Source organism: Emys orbicularis, chromosome 10, assembly GCF_028017835.1.
Source record: "Emys orbicularis isolate rEmyOrb1 chromosome 10, rEmyOrb1.hap1, whole genome shotgun sequence".
Taxonomy (NCBI): domain Eukaryota; kingdom Metazoa; phylum Chordata; order Testudines; family Emydidae; genus Emys; species Emys orbicularis.
Window position 1 is genome coordinate 23,323,725 of NC_088692.1, and position 23,599 is coordinate 23,347,323.

Genomic DNA, 23,599 nt, shown 5'->3' on the forward strand with positions numbered 1-23,599 from the left:
AGAATAAATTGCATTATGGGTCAAATATATCCAGTTGGTGTCAATAGAGCTATATTCCAGATTATAGCAGACAAGGATCGAGCCCAGGGGTCGGCAACCTTTCAGAAGTGGTGTGCTGAGTCTTCATTTATTCACTCTAATTTAAGGTTTCGCATGCCAGTAATACATTTTAACGTTTTTAGAAGGGCTCTTTCTATAAGTCTATAATATATAACTAAACTATTGTTATATGTAAACTAAACAAGGTTTTTTAAAATGTTTAAGAAGCTTCATTTAAAATTAAATTAAAATGCAGAGCCCCCCGGACCGGTGGTCAGCACCTGGGCAGTGTGAATGCCACTGAAAATCAGCTCGCGTGCCGCCTTCGGCACGCGTGCCATAAGTTGCCTACACCTGATCTAGCCCTATATTAGCTTACCTGACTGTCAGACTTTTAGCTCTGTTCTTGAATTATTTATTTGATCTTTGCTATGTCCCGTATAAATAGAGATGGGCCTGAACCAAAACACTGGATTCAACCACTTCCCTTGCCTCTTCTGGTGGAGTTTGGATTTGAATCCAGGTCTAAATTCCTCAGCTTGTATACCTCTCTGTTATAACACAGACTTTTGCTGTGGCTTGTATTAAGATGCGTGTGTCTGAATATTTCAAAGTTATTTTAAAAAACAAAATGTTCACCCCAATTTTAAAATTAGCAATGAAACATGTACAGTGCCACAGAGGATAAGAAGCCTGTGGCTTAGACAATGATGTTGGTAAATAAGAAGGTGCTTTTCAGTGGGAACTGTGCTTCTTTACATCTCTTGCCAGTGCTTTTATCCAGATTTCTGCCCAAATGGGAATTGTGGGGAATTTGGGAAGAGCTGGCTTGAATTGGGTAACAGGACTGAGGACATCAACCAGCCTTGATGGAGGAATCCAGGTGAAAAAAGGACAAGAACTTAAAGTTTTCTTGAACACCCCCGAAGAATCCATGGAGATAATCGATTTCAGGTAAGAACAGATGAGTGCAGCTGTAACACTGATAGACCCTAGTCGTCGGCAGGCGCGATAGAACCGGGGCCCTCTGGAGCTTAGTGCATGAGCCTCTACCGCATGAGCTTAAAGCCAACTGGCTGTTAGCTAAGGCTGTAGAGCAGACTCATTTTTTCTCTCTCTAAGTGGTCTCGGTGCCACTAGATGGGACCGAATACCACACCAGGAGGTGTGTGGGTTACACAATGTCCAGAGAACATTAACAGTGATAACATTCTAAAATCTGAACTTAGCTGGCAGGTTTGTTAACAATGCGGGACTCTAAATATGAATTCAGTTTTCTCCCTGTAGCTATAGTGACTGTACTTTGGTATTAAACTGAACAGGGTGATTCAGTATGGTGTAGCTATGCCCCGTACAAAGTTGCCATTTTGAAAATAGACACTTATTGGGTCTATTCACACTTCAGATCTTTCATATGATGTTTATGAAGGCCCAGTGGGAGCTAGTAAAAGTGGAAAAAAGCACTGGGCTAAATCCTGATATCCCCGTTCAATTTTTGCTTGATTCTTACTCAGGCAAAACTTCCATTGCTTTAGTGGGGGTTTTGCTGAGTAAGGAAGGACTGAGAGAAAACACAGAAGGTTTTTGCTTATTCATTATGATTCTCTACATAGGCTAATGGTTGGTGGGGCAGGAAAGTGAAACTGGTTCGACTCTTGGTCTCTGAAGTGATTAGGATTCTTGTACGTTTTACTGGCCCACAGAGAAGAATCAGTTTACCCCTTCATCTTTGTGAGAATGTGTAACTTTGGGGGTGAAAAGGTTCCTGGGCTCTAGAGGCCACTGGGATCATGAGATGTGAACAGTGCATTATTTCCTTTGGTTCTTCTGTATGGTTCTGCAGTGGCCACTTAGTGAAAATGTATTTAAGCTTATATTAGCAAAAGCAGCTGGTTTTGATCTGGGGCTTGTAAAGGGAAGGTATTTGTGGGTCAGCTCAGAAGAAATCAGGAGAAGTGTCTTGCATATGATAACAATGTGTTTCAGCAAGAAGGCAATGATGGGTGGGAATATATGATATATGACAAACTAAACAGAAATATTACCAGGAATGCAATGGGATTGTTCCTATCTGTGCAAGGGTATCGTGGAAGGCAAGAGTTGAAATAACAAGAACTCGATCGGCTGAAGATTCTCATATCGCACGGTCATCAAAGTGGTATTTAAATCCAAGACTGATATCAAAAGTCAAGAAAATAGTCAGATCTGGCTGGGGTCAAAGCAGTAGGGCTGTCTGGCAGCATATACAACCACTTCCATTATCAATTAATCTATGTGATAACAGGGGAACAATGTGAAATTCCTGTTTAACAATGCATGCCCATATGGGAGAATTTTACTCTTATACTGTATGATTATATTGCTATACATACTATAACTGTGTTCATCCTATTATCAGAGTGCGATATAATCATATCACAACCACTTCTCTGTACAGTATTGTTTTAATGAGAGATATGACAGTAATGAACTGCAAAAGACATTTCCTCTCCCCAGTTTCTCACTGACTAGCAATGCTCTGTCTTCTCTGGAGCTTTTGCATCCAAGCAGTCTATATTTCAGGGAATTTCACCAGTGCAGCAAGAACGTGGCTTTATCCCTGCAGATTGATAGCATGTAGCAACATAACTGGGCTCATTTGGTATACCATGTTTCATGAGGTGTACCCAGCAGGTGAGTACCTGCTGACATCACTGAATGTTGGGTAAAGGATGCTTCATGTCTCAACAACTTCCAGAAGTTAAACTGATGAATTGTTTGTGCTAATGAGGGCTAGGCTTTGTAGTGTATATTTCCAGCAGTTTTCTCTTTTCTTCTTGCTTTCAGAGTTGACAGAAGTCCAAGTGGAAAATTCTGGATCATCAAGATGGCTGGATGTGTTGACATATTATAAACCACATCTCTAGCCTCTTAGACGAGACAACAGATTTATAAAACATTTACAGCATGTGGATCATGGCTACTTTTTTTTAACCTATGTCTTGGTTTTGCACTCTGTCTTCAGGGGCGTTCACAATCATGGAAAAGTCAAGGGATAGAGCATTAATTTACTTTTGATGAGTTTTCAGCTAAAGAACAAAGCAGAATTAGAAATGCAGTGTGAACTACAGCTAGGCAGGAGGCAAATCTGTAGATGGCACAAGTATTTGGCTTATGGCAACAAATTCAGTGTAGTGCAATGTCCATCCAATTCCAAATGCACACAACTTCTCTCTCTCCCCACAGCCAACATTTTCATCTCAGAATAATCTTAAATAATCATTTTACCATAATAGTAAATCAACTTTATTTCTGTTTCTACTTTATTAACCCTTTCATGCCTATCAAGGGTAGAGTCTTTGCACACCCTAACTCCCACTGAAGTCCTGCAAGAAATTCAGGATTGGAACATAGTTGTTGGCCAGGCCATACCCTAAATTTGGGGGGAGGGAGAGAAGAGAAGCCTGAAGGGCCAGGAATTATCCTAACTTGGGCTGAACTAGTTGGGGGAGGAGTTGTCTAAACAGCAGCATCTGTCCTCCCGCTTTCCAACTTCACAGCACCCGCCTTCATGGGTTTGGTGCTCCCTTGTTATGGAGGGGGGTATGGCTGTGTGGAGAGGGAGTGAGACCAAATGGATGGTAGCCGTTCATGGCATCATCCTTCATCTGCCATCAACTATAAGCAAGAAACACTGCTGTCCTTGTCAGCTCACAGTTTAGCACAGAGTTCTTTGTAATTTGCTGCTTTTAAATTCTCTGGACTGGTTTGCTTTTATCCCTCACTATTTTATATACACTATGTCCCTCCTTTTCACTAGATAGGAGCTGCCTCCTCTGTACAATCTTACGGGCCTTATTCTCTGCTCACTTTCCTCAGTCTGAATTAGGAGTTACTCCACTGAAGTCAATGGAGTTGCATTGGTGTGAATCAGGGGAGAATCAGACCCTATACGATTGTTCTACTTCTAAAGAGTAAGGATTAGAACAGGGGTCGGCAACCTTTGAGAAGTGGTATGCCAAGTCTTCGTTAATTTAAGGTTTTGCGTGCCATTAAAAGGTTTTGTGTGCCAGCGCGGGCAGCAGATGGAACCCCAGACCGGCAGTGGGCTGAGCCACTCAGCCCGCTGCCAGTCTGGGGTTCGGTCCGCCGGCCCCGCTCAGCCCACTGCCGGCCAGGTTCCGTCCATCCAGGCCGGCAGCAGGCTGAGTGGGGCCGGCGGCTGGGACCCTGGCTGCCTAGGGGCCGGCAGCCGGGACCCCAGGCCGGCAGCAGGCTGAGTGGGGATGGCGGCCGGGACCCCGGCTGGAAGCAGCGTGCCACTAAAAATCAGCCTGCGTGCCGCCAGTTGCCAACCCCTGGATTAGAATAAAGATTAGAGTAAGGATTGTTCTTCATCTCCTAGAGGCAAATTCACCCCTGTGCTGAGACCCATCTATGTACCACTTAAGTCCCTATTAAGGCTTAAAGTGGTGCATAAGCTTTGTGCAAGACTTCCACAAAGAAGAGACTTGCACTCCTAATGAATATAAACATGTAGAGACCTCAGTAGAACATCACCTTTCTAATAATATTTTTCCACCTAGGAGAAGATGAAACAGACCTGAAAGAAAGGCAAACCAGCGCAATTATGTATAAAAACTTGTAACAGTGATTAAATAAATCACTTTTAAATGACTGTTTGCATTTCTTTGTTATAGCTCCAAATTTTACCTCACAACAATGGATGGGATGGAAAATATTGAAGGTTTCCAAGACCATATAGAAACCAAATCCTGCACTAGTGAGGAAGGTAGGCTTGTGGATATTGTATCGATCATACAGAATTAAATCACTCTCAAATATGTACAGAGGTCTGAATCATAACAAACAGCACATTTGACACAATTGTGAGTTTCTTCTCATCCCATTACCTTAGAATAATCTACACATTAGTAATTCTCCTCAGGTAGTCTGTGTGTCCTCTTGGCTTAATCATAATGCTGTTCTAACTGAACCCAATGCTCTTGTGTTTCACCAGTGTCCAAGATTTTTGGCTGGCAGTTGTGTTCTGAAATGTCTTACCCTGGTAAAACCAGTGGCTTGCCTTTCCCATTCTCTGGACCAGCAAAAGCAGCTATGACATTAAAGAAACAAGATAGAGGCTTGCAACTGTACCTGATGGAAGCCGCCTATAACTATACTCCTCAGGTACAATTATAGCACTTATTTTTGGTTTGGCAGATATATTCATTTAGAGTGAAAAACAGTGTTTTAGCACATTGCGTGCTCCAGCCCAGCCAGTTGCCAGCAGCTAGAGGATCCGGTTTGGCATAGAAAGAAAAAAGTTACATGGAAACTACTGCCTGACACTTGTGGTGGATAATTATTATTATTCCTATATAACAGTTAGAGAACAGATAAGTTAAGTGACTTGACTAAGGTCACACAGTCAGACACTGATAGAGCTGGGGGCAGAACCCAGGCTTTCTTACTTGGTGCCTTGAGCTAACCACAAAGCAACACTGCCTCTCTTTAACCCCTTTTCTATATTTGCATAGTGTAAAATTGCCCTAAAAATCAAGCTACTTAAACCAGTATGAACTGTTAATGTTAAGTGCACTTTCACCAGTTTAAAACTTGCTGATATCAATAAGAAAGCAACTTAAGCTAAATTAATTAAGCAAGAGTTAAACAGACTTAAGTGTGTCTACTTTAGGGCTTTGCTCCAGTTTAACAAGATTAGTTTTTTAAATTGATGTAGCGCTTTTTGTATGGACAAGGCCTAAGAGAGAGGATTTTCTGCACTGTGGAGAAGACAGCAAGGATTTCTGACTTTTCTAAATCTATAGACTCAAAATATTTGAGGGCTGTTTTCTGGCTGTGCTAATGTTCCAAGGTTACTGATGATATCTTCAGGAAACTGCTTTGGAAAAGTGTTTAGCTAGTTGGTGCCTATGGTGGTGGAAGATATAAATCTGGGTTGGGGTGATCTCATTTGTGAATAAAACCCGGAAAAACCCTAGCCATTTGTAATTAGCTAAGTGAGGGAAGCAAAAGGTGACTGGAGCATGAATTCATGGAGTAGCCAAAGATGATGCAAAAAGAATTTTGGTCTGAAACAGACAGTCAAAGACACATTTTATGTCCCACCCAACAGGAAATTGTAAACAGGCCTGAGAAATTCCAGGCAAAATAGGATGTGATATTAGCAAAGCCATGTGTTGATATCTGCAGCCTGCAATGCTGTAGACACTGTAACTGAGAAAAGTACTGTGGTTTTGGGATATCCAGACCTGGGGCAGGAGAAACGCAGAGATTGACCATGTAAAATTACTGGCACAACAATGGACAGTAGAGCTTCTTTCTGATTGGCCCACAATGTTCTGAACTGGTCATGCATTTAGTACAGAATTACAGAGTCTACCATTTAAAATGGCACATAAACTAGTGCCTCCAAATCTGTGTTTTCAGCAACATTTATAAAAATTATTTTTTTCATTATGATTTTAGTCCAAAACTTAGCATTCTATTGTTAAACTCTGTCCTATTAAATTCAAAGGCTTCCAGGAATAGTAGGGGGGAAAACATTCTAATGCTAATTGAATGTGGCCCTAGAATGTGAAGGTACTTTATGAAAATAGTAGAAAAGGTTTGAGTGAGTTAAGCTCTATACCTGGATCATGGGTTAGAATTTTCTCAAAGTTTGGCAGGGGGCGGCACAATTTCCAGAGGCTCTGAGGCTGCTGTGAAATCCTAAGTGTTCAAATGAGAGTTCACAAGTCTATCACTGGGTGGGGACTGGAAAATTCAGCTAGTTGCAAATTAATACTATCATATGTATGAGAAACATTTGGAATAAAAGATAAAATTAAATGGGAAATGCACACCTGGAAATGGTTTATACAAGAATTATAGAAGTAGATTGGAAAAACAGTGTTAATATCCTAGCAATGGAGCCTGCTGTGATTCCTTGACGTAATTCCATATGGCCAGCTCCATTTTGTAAATGCGCTGCCAATTGCAGATGTCATGATCATTTCTTTTTTTCTAGGAGGATTCTTGGATTCCAAGTGAAGTTGTCCTTCATTTCTTTATTGGGACGCCAAAGTCAGACCTGAAAAGGGATGTTGGGGTTGACCTCAATTTTAATGTCCCACAGAAAAAATTCAGAATCAAATTTATACAGCCAAAGAAAAAAATCCAAGTCGATGGTAGGTCTTTCGGCTAACAGCCAGATCCTCTGTTAGCGGCAATCAGGGGAGCTCCGTTACAGTCAATGTAGTTACTCCAATATACACCAGCGGAGGATCTAGCTGTAAATTTGTACTGAATTATATGATAGCCATTCAGCTAATGTAGATGACATTATTATAGATTCTCCATTAGCTGGGGTAATTGAATCTTTGTTAATCCTAGATGCTCCCAAAAGTTCACGAGCTCACTGGGAGCCAAAAATCAGAATAAAAAAAAAATTGGAATTTCCTGCAGAACAGGAATACTAGGTTCCGGCCAGCTTTCCTTAAGAGCCTAAGTCCCATTTTCAACATGACAGCCACTTAAGAACCTAAGTGTCACTGAAAAATCAATGGGACTTAAGTATGTAGAAGCTACGTCTCTTTTGAAAATGGGACTTAGGCTCCAAAGTCAAATTTTACCCCACACCTCTTACTGTTTTCCTTTGCTCTGCAATTATTTGTTATTTAATTCTGTAAATGTATTATTCACAGTAATTGTGAATAACATGTTGTGATACGTTTTTAGGTAAGATACAGTAAAAAATATATTGTAGCTTTATATGTACCAAAATAAGAAAACACCTGTGTTCTTTCCTATTTCTCTAAGGAAAACTTGAGTTATCTAAGAATTCACGAGTTGGACACCTGGAGCTGATACTAGATGACAAAGATGTCTATTACATTAAGGTACATCCTCAAAATACAAAGTTTTCAATACTAGGATGAAATAGACACATAGAAATGGGGTGAAAAAAATCCCCATAGAAGGACAATAAGACCCATGTATACTGAAATAGTGTCTGAATAATCAATTACAGGAATGAGTGAGTTCTCTATTACAGGTACATCCATTCACTCAAGTAGGGATAATACATACTGACAGATCAGCCCTAAATTGTGGTTTTTTATAATCAAATATCCTTAAGCACCAACATATAAGCAAAAGCAATTTTGTTCCATTCAGATTTTGTCCTTAAAACCACCACTAGCTGTGCACTATGAGCCTGATCCAAAGTCAGTGGGACTACTCCCATTGACTTCAGTGGGCTTTGGGTTAGTAAGTGTGTATATAGTTTAAACTCCCATGTTCTCTCAGCTACTTTTGAAGAGAGCTGAGCTGTTTGGGTGATAGGTAGCTTGGAAGATTGGTAACAGAATACAGAGCCTTTTACCTCCAGCTGCTGTAGCTATTTTCATTTGTGCCCACAGCAACACTGACTAATGAACTGTCAGACTGGAGAGTTCTAATAGTGAACTCTATTTTCTGGCCCTGGTCGTCGACATAGTTCAGGGTTACAATATGTATACCGCTGCCACTGTCTCCAGGTTACAAGTTATCACTGGTGGCTTATGTGAAAAGAGTTTGGCCTTAATCTAGTTCGTTGTGGTATTACTCTGAGGGCCTGATCCTCAAAGTAAAATCAAATAGGAAGACCTCTGCACCCGCAGAGCCTACTGAAGTCTATGAGGCTCTGTGTGAGTGCAGCAGCCCATTCCCCCATGTGCTTCTATATGCTGGATTGGGGCTTTAAACAATATTTGGCCTATTTTTCACTTGCATTTGGTGCTAAATGAACAAAGTGAAGTGATTTCTTAGAGCAGGCTTTCAGTTGCAATCACAAATTTTTACAATGGTCATGCATAATGTCTGTGACTGAACCCAGAGTTAGCTTTTCACTGGCATGAACTTTGTAGATACAGGACTATCCCAAATATTCTTCTTTTAAAGATATGGTTTGCATCATAGCTGAGAGATAAACAGGATAATTCCAGTGCTAAAACTATAAAGGAAAAAAATCACGTGGATAGAAATTTAACATTGAAATTATACTGAGATTTGTATTTCCCCACAGACTTAGACTGTAATAATTCACCTTTTTTCATTACTTAATCGGCAACTTAGCAGCCGCATCAACGTGGGCCTGTAGTCCCAATCCTACTTAATAGTTACCCATTTTTCAACAACTACAGTAGTTTGCCAACTGTTTTTCTCTACAATACAATTTCAACCCAGACATTTTGAACCTTTTTTCTCTTTAGCAGAGCAGCAAATCAAACACTAATTAACTTGCATTCTGGCCAACCAAAATAAAGTTCCAAACTGCCATCCAGTCAATGTTTTCAATAACACCATATCAAACAAATTTTGTTTTCATTTTGTGTTTCAGTTTTTTGGTCAGTCCTGCAACATGCGGTGTGTTCTCAATTCCCATTGAAGTCAGTGGGAGCGGGGGAGTACCTAGCACCTCACAAGACTGGGTTCTTTGTCTTGTTTGGAAAATAAATCCACTGTCTTCTCACCCATTATTTGTCAACATTTGTCTAAATTGAAAATATAAATATTCCCTCTCCTCCTCTCACATTGGTAAGGTACCCATCTCTAGTATCTAGTCACCAAATGCTGACTGAGTCTGTTTCTCAAAACATAATCAAACTGTATTGTTGGGTTGGGTTTTTTTAGGGAATGACGGGTTTGCAAACAGGGAGTGGAGAGCAGAGATACACAACCCAGCTGGAGGTAAAGCTGATAAAGCAAGGCAGCCCAATCGTTCTGTCAGGAAACATCACTAAGCAACTTGGCAAGAAAATGGCTTTTTCAGTGTCCCTGCATAATTTATTGAAGGATGCAGCATTTCTTTCAGGTTGGTGGACAAAGTACTTGTCACATAAATGAGTGGGATCTGGTGTCCTTGGGACTTATGCTGAGAGAGAGCATATGTTCTAGTTCCCTGGTTTTATAGGAACTAAAATCCCATTGAAATTAATTGGGATGCCTTTTAAAATGTATGAGTTTGTGTAACACTTACTTACCATTGAAAAATAATAGCAGTTATACAGTAAATTAAACATCTTCCTTGAATCCCTTTGTCTGAAAAGAAAAAGTTTAAGTAGCATTAATTAACATTTGCAAGGAGTCATTTATTTTTAAAAATTCAAATCCTATTTTCCATCATTCACTATTGTGTTAAAAACCCTGCTGCTCGTAATGTGGCTAGATAAAAAGGAGAATTCATATACTGGAATAAATCAAAAATGTAACAGTTAGGCTCCCTATTTTTTTCCCTCTGACAAAATATCTTAGTGTGGTTGTTGTCAAACTTATTTGATGGCGCACTCCCCCTTTTTTGTGTCTGTAGTCCTTTACACACACACCCAGGTCCTGCCACACAAGTGCATATACTGCCACCATCAGCAGCACAGAAGTAAGGGATCCCATGCTACCCTTACTTTGCTGCTGCAGCTGGCGGCGGTGCTGCCTTCAGAGCTGGGCGCCTAGCCAGCTGCCGCCGCTCTCCGGCAACCCAGCTCTGAAGGCAGAGCAGCTTCTCATACCCCCTCTCTCCCCTTCCCCCCGAACACATTCCATGCACCCCAGTTTGAGAAGCTCTTAGTGGAATCTCCAAGGATCCCCTGTGGATCATGCTTGCCCTCCCAGCATTGCTTCTCTAGAGAAATATTGTAGAGCTCAATATTTATTACATCATAATAAAGGAGTGGGCTAGATAAATAGGAAAAAATAAATAAAAGGAGCTGTAAAGTGGCGAAAGATGCCTTATTGACAGGCCTGAAAGTGAGCTCCTGTCTTCATCTATAGCACAGGCCGTCCCAGTGGGAGCTTCCCCACATTGTCCATCTCATCCCTATTCCGGGGAGATCATCTGCAGGGTGAGAGTTCAGTCTCTGTCCCTATTTGGTCCTGAACCAGGTTGCTGATGCTACCAAAAGTGGCATTTGTTGGGGCCAGCTGCAATGTTGTTTCTTTGTAGACTCTTATCCACTGGGAATTTGGCTGAATCTACTCCTCTTTTCATGCAGACCACCTCATAGTAATGGTGTACGAATCATTGTAACCTGGGCTGATTTTGAACCAATGAGCTACTGTAGACATTGAAAGCCCTATAGCCATTGGCCAGTCCTTACCAGTACCTAAAAGGGCCAGTCCTGCAAGGCAGTACACTCTCTCATTGCGGGAGCTGAAGGCACTTGCTATCTCACAGGACTGGGCTCTAGGGCGGCTTTTTAGAAGGTGGTGTATGTTTTTTCCCAACAATGTTTCCTTTTTCTGACTGCACAGATCTTATCGTGTGCTGCTGCATGGTAACTTCTGCTCTTTCTGTAGTATTTCTGGAGAAAAAGGTTGATGATAAACTGAGGCAGTACTCACTTGAAGGGGAGACCTACTTTCCAGGTATTCTTGGATCTCACACCATTGGCCTGCTGCAGCAACGAGGGAGCCTGTGGTCTAATGCTCTGAGAATAAAATATGGACTCCTAGGTACTGTGTAAATGACATTTATTGTTATGCTAAAGAGCAAAGCCAAAACATTAGAACTGTCTTCTGTTACCCAACTGGATAAATGCAACTCTCAGAATTCCAATGAAAAAAACCCAGAATAAATTTAAAAAGTGGTTTCTGCGAACATTCTCCAGTATTTGCTTTAAAATACACTGTTTCTGCAAATATTTCTGCAGTTGCTAGAATGTTTATGAAAAGTGAACAAAACAGATGCACAAATTCAACGAATTCATTTAAAAATGAGGAAATATATCCAGAAAATGTTTTGCAGTATTTTGCCAGCTACATTATATAGACTAGAAATGCCGAGCTATTAAATTTACTGGGCAGCCAAAGCAATCAGACAACCAAAGGAGTTATATGGCTTTTGCTGAATAGCTATAGCAGTTGGTGCATAGAGTGCATTAAAACCTGATTGTGTGCATGCATATGGCATATTAATCCTGGGTCATGTGTAGTGGTATGACTAGCTAACTTTTTTTAGACCAGCACAGATATGGTTTACTTTGCTAAAAGTCATCATTTAGTGTCATGTTAGTTAGAATATCATTTACAGGGAAACAAATATTCTTCAACCATATTAGTAAATGGAAAGTGTTTGTGCAGTACAATGGCTATTCTGGTTTGTACAAATACCCACTGAAAGCAAATATCTTTGAGCTTGGTGCTAAAAATAAGGTTACGTACAGTGTATCCTAAGCATTCAATCATGAGTTTGGCTTAACAATCATGCAATTTAAAAAAAAAAAAGTGTTTTTTTGTGTCTTCTGGTGTTTGAGTCTAAAGGGTTTGAGTGTTCAAGCTCTTCTCATCAGCCATTACTTTTTATTTAAATGAAAGCCAAGATTTTCATGTCAATGTGTGGCTTCAGGAGCTAAGCTTTTAACTAAAAACAAGAACAAAAAATCCCCAAGTATTGCGAGACCCACAATAAAATCACAAAAGCTGGCAATCTGTTACTTGCTCAGGTTTTGAAAAGTTTTTACCCCAATAAAAATTCCACCAAAGAAATTAATGCCTGGATGTTGCTCTTACTGCTGGGATGGAGGGGGAGAGAGAAACTGTAGAAAATATGTCAGAACAAACATAAGCAGTATCTTGATTTTCCTTAGGTCAAAATCAGACTAAAGACTTGGACCGTTTTCATTTTGCCTTCTGATGTAAAACAGATGTTTCCAACTTCCTAAACTTGGAAACATCTTTTATTTTATTAGAAAATAAAATAAACAGAGGTCCAAAATCATAAATAAATTCTATAATGTGGCCCATCATTTTAGGATTTTCATTTCTAATGAAACTTGTGGGATAAATCAAAGTTTGTATGACCTAAGCCAGTCATCCCCAACCTTGATAAGCAGTTTTATCAGACAGAGACCTCGGCTAAAACAGCCTCTGCTAGATACCTTTCATTCACACTTCCATGCACTCTAACCTACTATAGCACTTGGACTGCTCCCTGGCATGTTAGACAGGCACTAGCTACACCTCTGGGCCCCATCGGAAGAGCATGGGACACCTGGATTAAAAGCTTGAAGTGCTGTTACTAGTAATACATACCAGTAGCTGGGAACCTTTGGTTTCAATCAGAAGAGGATTCAGTTTGATTGCAAACTGTCAGCCCATTTAAATGAACGAAGTGTATACTTCTTTATCATCTGGTTCTTAGTTTGTTAATTAACGTTTTCATTTTCAGAGGCAAGTTCTCATGTAGAAAACACAAACCCATCATCCCTAAATACATGCTCATTGATACCGTAAGAGTGTTCTTACCTCAAGATTCTTAGAATAAAACAAATTATATTTCTGTGAAGAACCTGTTGTTATGATTACATGAAATTAAAACTATAATGCAGACTTAGGGTTATATTGATAGTTTATTCTGTATGAGTTGAATCTTTCACTTTTGAAAAGCCAAAGCATTTCCATATGTGCGTGTGTTGACTCAAACAGGAGATGCAAAAAATCTTCGGCATGAATGTAATGCAGGACAGAAAATTAAAGTGGAGACCAGTTCAAATGAAGCATACAAATTGGATTTGGGACATGAGCTTCACTGTACACAGACTCCATCCTATAACCACAAGGTAGAGAGTTCAATATGCTGCAATGTATTAGCTGTAGGGTTTCAAACACAGGGATATCCCAGAGGTCAGTTTTGGGACAATCTTTTTTTCCTCTTGTTTTAGCTTATAGCCTGTTTACCTACGATAGGCTAAGGCATCAAAAATAAAAGTCACCGATTTCTGCTCTCTCTTACAGCTGTGTAAATCCAGAGTAATTCCAGTGACTTCAATTCTTATATATGCATTCATATAATTTCTGTAGAATATTTTTGCATATGCATATGCTTTTTAATCCCAGTATTTACATATTAATGTATGATTTCATTGTATTTTCTGTAGTCAGCAATCCAGGAATCCTCTTAAGCATACAGGCCCATCCAAGTCATGGTTTCATCATACTTACATGTCCAGAAATTAGAATGTTTTACCTGGATTTGTAACACTTTTCAGGTTCAGTTTGTGATGTCCTTCGGACACTAACTAACCTTCAGCTGATTAACATCTTCAAAACTCCCTGTTCTCTGAATTGTTAGGAGGCAGAGCTGAAGCTTAATAACATATAATGCTGTCTAGTTTAAATATTGAGCATTAGCTATGATGTAACTTTTTACTATCACTTGCCTACTACCAAGGGGTATTTCTGTAGGCAGGGCTACTAACGTTCTGTATATGCACAGCACCATCCATAAGGGGGGAAAGGATGACACAGGGAAATGGTGTGTTGTTTCTGCAGGTTCATTTGCGGCATGAAGAGAGTGCATCTCGGCTCTACTCCCAGCTGGAAGTCAACTACGGCAAACACTGGGATGAAATCAACAACAAGAGGAAGCTACTGATCAGCCAGACATTTAAAAATAGTTCAAGTCCATCTCAGGTCAACTACTTCATGGAGGTAATAGCACCTGCTGTTGGATAGCACCTGCGTTGCCAGGAAGTAAAGGGCAAACTGTATAAAAAAATATGAAATGAGGCATAACTTGTGCTTGTGCTCTGAAAAAGTGATTATGGTGTAGTGGTCAGCAATGTTATGAGAATATAAGAATGGCCATACTGGGTCAGACCAAAGGTCCATCTAGCCCAGTATCCTGTCTACCGACAGTGGCCAATGCCAGGTGCCCCAGAGGGAGTGAACCTAACAGGTAATGATCAAGTGATCTCTCTCCTGCCATCCGTCTCCACCCTCTGACAAACAGAGTCTAGGGACACCATTCCTTACCCATCGTGGCTAATAGCCATTAATGGACTTAACCTCCATGAATTTATCCAGTTCTCTTTTAAACACTGTTATAGTCCTAGCCTTCACAACCTCCTCAGGTAAGGAGTTCCACAAGTTGACTGTGCGCTGTGTGAAGAAGAACTTCCTTTTATTTGTTTTAAACCTGCTGCCTATTAATTTCATTTGGTGACCCCTAAGATGTTCATCTTCCAATGACATCAAGGTCAAATATATTCAGTTTGCAAGCAAAAGAGGTGTTCTCTAACTACCAGCTTAGCAAACTCAACCTGGGATCTGAGAGTCAAGCTGAATTCTTCCCATCTCAACCATCATCACTAATAATATAATTTTTTGGAGTTCAAAATGTTCCCTCACTTACTCCTGTGCAAACAACTTGCATGCAGTAAATGGAACTTACTAAACAATTCTCTTGGAGCATGGGGAATAGAGTCCAGCCCACTCTCTCTCAACAGTTTTAGCCCCATAGACAATTTTTTTTCATTAAAGCAAACTGACGGAATACACATCAAGAATAATCTGAGTGAGATGGCTCCATTGTTTGCATAGTCATTTTTCTGAAGCATTCTTATTTTGAGGGATACCATCTCACCAAATGTTATTCATTGTGCAAAGTCAGAATGTTATGTGACAGTGACTGAACACTTACACAAATATTACTTGAAAACTTTGTATTTCATTCATGTGATATCTTATTATTTGATGTGGGTTGTGGGACATTACTCATGCCTCTATGTTAAGGGACGTCCCTTATTCAGTGTTTGGTCTGCTTGGCCTATTAAGAGTTTTAAAATAAAATTACAGTGTGTGGATTAGATGAACCAGATATCTAGATATGTGGAAAAAGTTAAGATCCATTTGAGACCAAGAAGTTCAAAGATGCATGAAAATTAAACCAAACATCAAGAAAACCCACTAGTTGGACTTTTTTCAAACCTCAAAAAAAGGTTCAAGCTTGCTTTGGTTTGAGTTTTGTGAGGTTTTAGGTTGGCTTATGCAAACTGATTTGTCAGTCCTAATAAAGCTTACTTTGTTCACAAGATGCTGCAGTGGGATCTGTAATGTTAGCAATCAGACACAAGAAGGGACCCAGAGCATATAGTATTTAGGTAGAAGTTTTTTTGTAGAATTACAATAGCTAGACTATATTACAAAACTGTCTCTCCTGATTCCTCCAGATATAAACTGTGGGATCAGAAAAATGTTTCCCCAGTAATGTAGTAGAGAATAATTAGATGCATTATGGTAAGTTTGTGCCTTCCTTTGAAGCATACAGTATTGAGTGCTGGAAGAGATAGAATAATGGATCACATGGCAATTCCTGTGTTACTCATGTCCTGTCTGGATTTGTAATGGATCTTTACAGAAACGATGAATATAAACTTCTATATTAGTTCTTAGGGAGACTGTAACAGGAAACACTCACCTCTTCAGTGCCTCTTGCTGCTGCGTGCAGTTACTCTAGTCCTTTTCCTGCTCCTAGCGCCCCCTATAGGTTCTCGGCTTCGCTTGACAGAGCTTCAGTGGCTGGAGGCCTTGTGTGTCTCAACCCTCCAACCAAGTCACAGAGTTCAAAAGGAACCCTCCAATAAAACCATCTACCTGCCTTCACCAGGCTCTTCAAACTCGGCTCTGGGGCCTTTACATTTAGGCCTTCACTCAGGCTTCCAAACAAGCCTTGTCCCCTTCTTGGGGTTTACACCACTTTGTCAATGGGGGAACCCAGGCCTGCCCACTGCTACGGATTCCAACCCAGAGACCTTATAAACAGCAGCTACATCCCACTCACTTCCATTTATTGCTGCTATTTCCCTGGGCCTCTTCCCACCTGGCCCTTTTATTTTCACCCCATATCTCAGAGTTACAGTTCTCAGGTCCTCTCCCTCCCAACTGAAGCAAATTCAGCCAAAACCAAACTTTGATTATCCCTCAAGCACCATTGGCCAGAGAGGAGCACTCTGCCTTGCTCCTCTGGTCCCAGCCAGGAACTACCTGCTAATGATTTGCAGCTCCTTTTATCTGAGCCTGCTGGGCTCTGATTCGCTGCTTCTGTGCAGCCCCTCTAGGCAGGCCTCCTTTCCTGGGGGGAGGTGTAGTAGGACCACGGAGCCTCTGGCAGTGGACCACAAAGGCAAGGTACACCCCATCGTAGGGGCACAGATTTTACAAATCTTCTCAGGCAGTAGCTGCACATGAAAACAAACGCTGCTGTTTTAGAATAGACGGTGACCTTTCCATGTAGCCTATATCTGAACTATCATAATGTATACTGTATATTTCAATATTGTTTTAGCAGTGACCTCCTGCTAGCAGCATAGATTTTACCTGAGACACCAGCACCAAATAACATGAAATTATTATCATGACTTTTTTAAAATGACTAAGGAGCTGATCCAAAGCCAACTGAAGTCAATGGGAGTTTTTCCATAAAAGTCAATTGGAAGTTTTTCCATCAACTTCAGTGGGCTTTGAATCAGGCTGTAAATGCATAATTAACCATATATAAAGATGCGATACATAAAATGTCTGTAACAGGTCTAAGGAACTTTGAACAGCTATAAAATGAAATTACAAATGTGCAAAGCAGAACTGCTTGACCTCGCTGATTCTAAACCCAAGTGAATGTTCTGTTGGTCTTGATGGTCCAGATAATGAGAAATGCTTCTAATTTTAATCAGAATTCATTGTTGTTTTCCAGTTTACCATGCAAGTCCCAGAAAAGCAGGTGAATTACAGAACCCAGCTGCAGCACTCACGTACCTCTCAGGGCCGTTCGGAGAGTAGCACCAACTTTAAGGTGCAGTATAATGACCGCATGCCATTTGTGGCAGGACTGCAGTGGAAAGATACATCCAGAAATTACCTTAGGAAGTGGGAAGGTGAAGTACCACTAAAAATTTCCAACCTCTGACTTGAAAAGCAGTCATAAAGGTGCTCCTAGTATTTTTATGACTTAGTCGTAGAGAGTTATTCTGTAAGCTAATGGTGAGACACTTTCTAGAGGCAGATATCTCCAGATATGGATTAAATATATTAAGGGATTATTTATTCTCAAAGGAGCCACATTTTGAATTGTTTGCCCTAGCAGATACTGACTGGATCTACGTTATTGACATTCAAGAGAGGAAAAAATAAGAGGTGACAGTGACTTGAATATCAAGGGTATCTCAGGCTAGAAGTTAAACACTTATCTATAGTAATTCATTTCAGTGTGTGTGTATCAATATCTTTGTATTATGAATGTTTAAAACCCCACATTTATGTTAAGGAAATTTTGTTTTAGTAAGGAGAACAAGAACTAGGCCTTTATTATTATATTCTGTATCTTGCCTTTCCAGAGTTGCTTGGAAAGTGGGGGTTGTATTGATTTACCTACTTTGTTGTTGTCTGTAAAAAAATATATCTATTTCCTGATATTTATTGATCAACCCAACTGGGTCAAATTCCACCCTAATTTACACTCCATTGACTTCAGTGAGGTTACGTGTTGTGTAGTATTTGGCTCAATCTGTGTACTGGCCCTTAAGAGCTATATTTCCAAAGTCGATCTGTACCAAACTCACTTGTGTGTGCCCACATGGACATTTTGTAGCAAATTGAGTAGTCTGATGTAAAGAACCAAGTTCACCCAGGGGTATTTCCATTGACTTCAGTTGAATTACACCAGTGTTTAATTTGATCCCTAACAAGATACTTTTTGATGTTTTCTTTTGAAGGTTTGCAATGTCTGGTCATAAATGTCATTTGACATGGCACATATTTATCTGTGATTTACCTGAACATATCACAAGCTGTGAATGGCATTAATCTGATGAATCTTTAGATAAAATGTCAAGGTCCTAACATCTAATTATAAACAATAATAATTGACAGAGTCCTGAAAAGAGCTCTCACTATAAACCTTGTTCAAAATTCACCTTCTGCCTTTATATGTGCAGTCCTGTTGGCTTTGATGGGACTAATCATGTGCATAAAGGCTCCAGAATCACTTACTGTGTGAATAAAGATTGTGCACATGGTGGCAGATCATTCAGTGGAATCCAGGGCCTTTGCCGTGTAACCACTAGGCGACATTTTGTCCCATCATTAATGGGCCTTCAGTAGTGCAGCACATATGGTTCATAAGATCATAGTCCAAAGACCTTTGCAGTATACTAACCCATTTTAGCCTCAGTCTAAGTCAATTTTGTTGCAAGTTTAGAAGTCACGTAGCACAAGACCTAACATTTCAACCAGCTTTACTACAACCTGTTAATTTGCTTTCAGGTGCATTAAACATGGATACCCCATGGCTATATCTGTATGTGGCTCACAAACTACACCAACCTGAGCGATCTGCTTATCTGTCTACAATGGAGCTAACAGCTGGGAAAGCCCTTTCCATCAAGAACCTCGTGGTGGAAATGTTCTGTAAAGACAAAGGCAATGAAAAAGAAGGGAAAATTCACATCTATACACCAACTACTACCTACCTGCGGGTTAGTAACTCATTGCTTCCTTTCATAGTGCCCAGCATGGATGGATATCATACAGCAGTAGTTATACATCAATTCTCAGCACACAGCATGCAGTGATCTTTGTGTGTGAATCTATTAGATAGTGTCTTGAAATGCATATGTTCATCGGTTTCCTGGGCTTGTATAATGTGCTGTTCATCCTCACCCTGGCATCTTGTTAGGCCTCTCTATCCCCCACCTTGCAGTGCAAGCATAGTCGATACCTCCTAACCAGTTCTGAAAAATGTGGTGCATGCTAGCTGTGCATGCATATGCAGCACCTCTCTCCTGAGGGTGACATTCATCCCTCCCTGCACAAAGCATTTGGGGGATGAAGTTCCACCCTTCCACTAATCCAGCCTATGACACCCCCCCCCCCTTTCTTCAAAGCTTTTGGGCCACTGGATGTGCGGCACTTCTAATATCATAGAATCATAGAATATCAGGGTTGGAAGGGACCTCAGGAGGTCATCTAGTCCAACCCCCTGCTCAAAGCAGGACCAATTCCCAACTAAATCATCCCAGCCAGGGCTTTGTCAAGCCGGGCCTTAAAAACCTCCAAGGAAGGAGACTCCACCACCTCCCTAGGTAACGCATTCCAGTGCTTCACCACCCTCCTAGTGAAATAGTGTTTCCTAATATCCAACCTAGACCTCCCCCACTGCAACTTGAGACCATTGCTCCTTGTTCTGTCATCTGCCACCACTGAGAACAGCCGAGCTCCATCCTCTTTGGAACCCCCCCCTCAGGTAGTTGAAAGCAGCTATCAAATCCCCCCTCATTCCTCTCTTCTGGAGACTAAACAATCCCAGTTCCCTCAGCCTCTCCTCATAAGTCATGTGCTCCAGACCCCTAATCATTTTTGTTGCCCTCCGCTGGACTCTTTCCAATTTTTCCACATCCTTCTTGTAGTGTGGGGCCCAAAACTGGACACAGTACTCCAGATGAGGCCTCACCAATGTCGAATAAAGGGGAACGATCACGTTCCTCGATCTGCTGGCAATGCCCCTACTTATACAGCCCAAAATGCCGTTAGCCTTCTTGGCAACAAGAGCACACTGTTGACTCATATCCAGCTTCTCGTCCACTGTGACCCCTAGGTCCTTTTCTGCAGAACTGCTACCTAGCCATTCGGTCCCTAGTCTGTAGCAGTGCATGGGATTCTTCCATCCTAAGTGCAGGACTCTGCACTTGTCCTTGTTGAACCTCATCAGGTTTTTTTTTTTGGCCCAATCCTCTAATTTGTCTAGGTCCCTCTGTATCTGATCCCTACCCTCTAGTGTATCTACCACGCCTCCCAGTTTAGTGTCATCTGCAAACTTGCTGAGAGTGCAGTCCACACCATCCTCCAGATCATTAATAAAGATATTAAACAAAACTGGCCCCAGGACTGACCCTTGGGGCACTCCGCTTGAAACCGGCTGCCAACTAGACATGGAGCCATTGATCACTACCCATTGAGCCCGACGATCTAGCCAGCTTTCTATCCACCTTACAGTCCATTCATCCAGCCCATACTTCTTTAACTTGGCGGCAAGAATACTGTGGGAGACCGTATCAAAAGCTTTGCTAAAGTCAAGGAATAACACATCCACTGCTTTCCCCTCATCCACAGAGCCAGTTATCTCATCATAGAAGGCAATTAGGTTAGTCAGGCACGACTTCCCCTTGGTGAATCCATGCTGACTGTTCCTGATCACTTTCCTCTCCTCTAAGTGTTTCATAATTGATTCCTTGAGGACCTGCTCCATGATTTTTCCAGGGACTGAGGTGAGGCTGACTAGCCTGTAGTTCCCCGGATCCTCCTCCTTCCCTTTTTTAAAGATGGGCACTACATTAGCCTTTTTCCAGTCATCCGGGACCTCCCCCGATCGCCATGAGTTTTCAAAAATAATGGCTAATGGCTCTGCAATCTCATCCGCCAACTCCTTTAGCACCCTCGGATGCAGCGCATCCGGCCCAATGGACTTGTGCACGTCCAGTTTTTCTACATAGTCCCGAACCACTTCTTTCTCCACAGAGGGCTGGTCACCTTCTCCCCATACTGTGCTGCCCAGTGCAGCAGTCTGGGAGCTGACCTTGTTCGTGAAGACAGAGGCAAAAAAATCATTGAGTACATTAGCTTTTTCCACATCCTCGGTCACTAGGTTGCCTCCCTCATTCAGTAAGGGGCCCACACTTTCCTTGACTTTCTTCTTGTTGCTAACATACCTGAAGAAACCCTTCTTGTTACTCTTAACATCTCTTGCTAGCTGCAACTCCAAATGTGATTTGGCCTTCCTGATTTCACTCCTGCATGCCTGAGCAATATTTTTATACTCCTCCCTGGTCATTTGTCCAGTCTTCCACTTCTTGTAAGCTTCTTTTTTGCGTTTAAGATCAGCAAGGATTTCACTGTTTAGCCAAGCTGGTCGCCTGCCATATTTACTATTCTTTCTACACATCGGGATGGTTTGTTCCTGCAACCGCAATAAGGATTCTTTAAAATACAGCCAGCTCTCCTGGACCCCTTTGCCCTTCATGTTGTTCTCCCGGGGATCCTGCCCATCTGTTCCCTGAGGGAGTCAAAGTCTGTTTTTCTGAAGTCCAGGGTCTGTATTCTGCTGCTCTCCTTTCTTCCTTGTGTCAGGATCCTGAACTCGACCATCTCATGGTCACTGCCTCCCAGGTTCCCATCCACTTTTGCTTCCCCTACTAATTCTTCCCTGTTTGTGAGCAGCGGGTCAAGAAAAGCTCTGCCCCTAGTTGGTTCCTCCAGCACTTGCACCAGGAAATTGTCCCCTACACTTTCCAAAAACTTCCTGGATTGTCTGTGCACCGCTGTATTGCTCTCCCAGCAGATATCAGGGTGAATAAAGTCTCCCATGAGAACCAGGGCCTGCGATCTAGCAACTTCTGCTAGTTGCCAGAAGAAAGCCTCATCCACCTCATCCCCCTGGTCTGGTGGTCTATAGCAGACTCCGACCACGACATCACCCTTGTTGCTCACACTTCTCAACTTTATCCGGAGACTCTCAGGTTTTTCTGCAGTTTCATACTGGAGCTCTGAGCAGTCATACTCCTCTCTTACATACAACACAACTCCCCCACCTTTTCTGCCCTGCCTGTCCTTCCTGAACAGTTTATATCCGTCCATGACAGTACTCCAGTCATGTGAGTTATCCCACCAAGTCTCTGTTATTCCAATCGCATCATAGTTCCCTGACTGTGTCAGGACTTCCAGTTCTCCCTGCTTGTTTCCCAGGCTTCTTGCATTTGTGTATAGGCACTTAAGATAACTCATCAATCGTCCCTCTTTCTCAGTATGAGACAGGAGTCCTCCCCTCTTGTGCTCTCCTGCTTGTGCTTCCTCCCAGGATCCCATTTCCCCACTTACCTTAGGGCTTTGGTCTCCTTCCCCCGGTGAACCTAGTTTAAAGCCATCCTGCTGGCGAAGATGCTCTTCCCTCTCTTCGTTAGGTGGAGCCCGTCTCTGCCTAGCACTCCTCCTTCTTGGAACACCATCCCATGGTCGAAGAATCCAAAGCCTTCTCTCCGACACCACCTGCGTAGCCATTCGTTGACTTCCACAATTTGACGGTCTCTACCCAGGCCTTTTCCTTGCACAGGGAGGATGGACGAGAACACCACTTGTGCCTCAAACTCCTTTATCCTTCTTCCCAGAGCCACATAGTCTGCAGTGATCCGCTCAAGGTCATTCTTGGCAGTATCATTGGTGCCCACGTGGAGAAGCAGGAAGGGGTAGCAATCCGAGGGCTTGATGAGTCTCGGCAGTCTCACCGTCACATCGTGTATCCTAGCTCCTGGCAAGCAGCAGACCTCTCGGTTTTCCCGGTCGGGGCGGCAGATAGATGACTCAGTCCCCCTGAGGAGGGAGTCCCCGACCACCACCATCCTCCTCCTCCTCCTCTTGGGAGTGGTGGTCGTGGAACCCCCATCCCTAGGACAGTGCAGCTTTTGCCTTCCAATCAGTGGAGTCTCCTTCTGCTCCCTTCCCTCAGATGGGTCATCTAGTCCACTCTCCGCATTAGTACCTGTAGAGAGAACATGAAAACGATTGCTCACCTGTATCTCCATTGCTGGTACATGGACGCTCCTCTTTCTCCTTCTGGAGGTCACATGCTGCCAAACTTCACCATCCTTCTGTCCCTGCTGCGCCTGCTCTGAATCTTCAGAACATTGTGGCCGTAGAAGCATCTCCTGACGTCTGTCCAGGAAATCTTCATTTTCCCTTATGCAACGCAGAGTCGATACTCGTTTCTCCAGACCTCGAA

The 23,599-nt window shown here is 42.0% G+C and overlaps 1 protein-coding gene across 1 annotated transcript in view; it reads left to right on the top strand.

The window, feature by feature from the left end:
* Positions 1–23,599, top strand: part of LOC135884578 (uncharacterized) — a 189,678-nt gene that overhangs the window by 70,967 nt on the left and 95,112 nt on the right. The window contains exons 18-28 of the mRNA XM_065412000.1: positions 811–993; positions 4,719–4,810; positions 5,039–5,208; positions 7,052–7,211; positions 7,843–7,922; positions 9,697–9,877; positions 11,356–11,511; positions 13,483–13,616; positions 14,329–14,487; positions 17,528–17,708; positions 19,096–19,307. Of these exons, the coding sequence (XP_065268072.1) occupies positions 811–993; positions 4,719–4,810; positions 5,039–5,208; positions 7,052–7,211; positions 7,843–7,922; positions 9,697–9,877; positions 11,356–11,511; positions 13,483–13,616; positions 14,329–14,487; positions 17,528–17,708; positions 19,096–19,307 (1,708 nt within the window). The remainder of the gene's footprint in view (positions 1–810; positions 994–4,718; positions 4,811–5,038; positions 5,209–7,051; positions 7,212–7,842; positions 7,923–9,696; positions 9,878–11,355; positions 11,512–13,482; positions 13,617–14,328; positions 14,488–17,527; positions 17,709–19,095; positions 19,308–23,599) is intronic.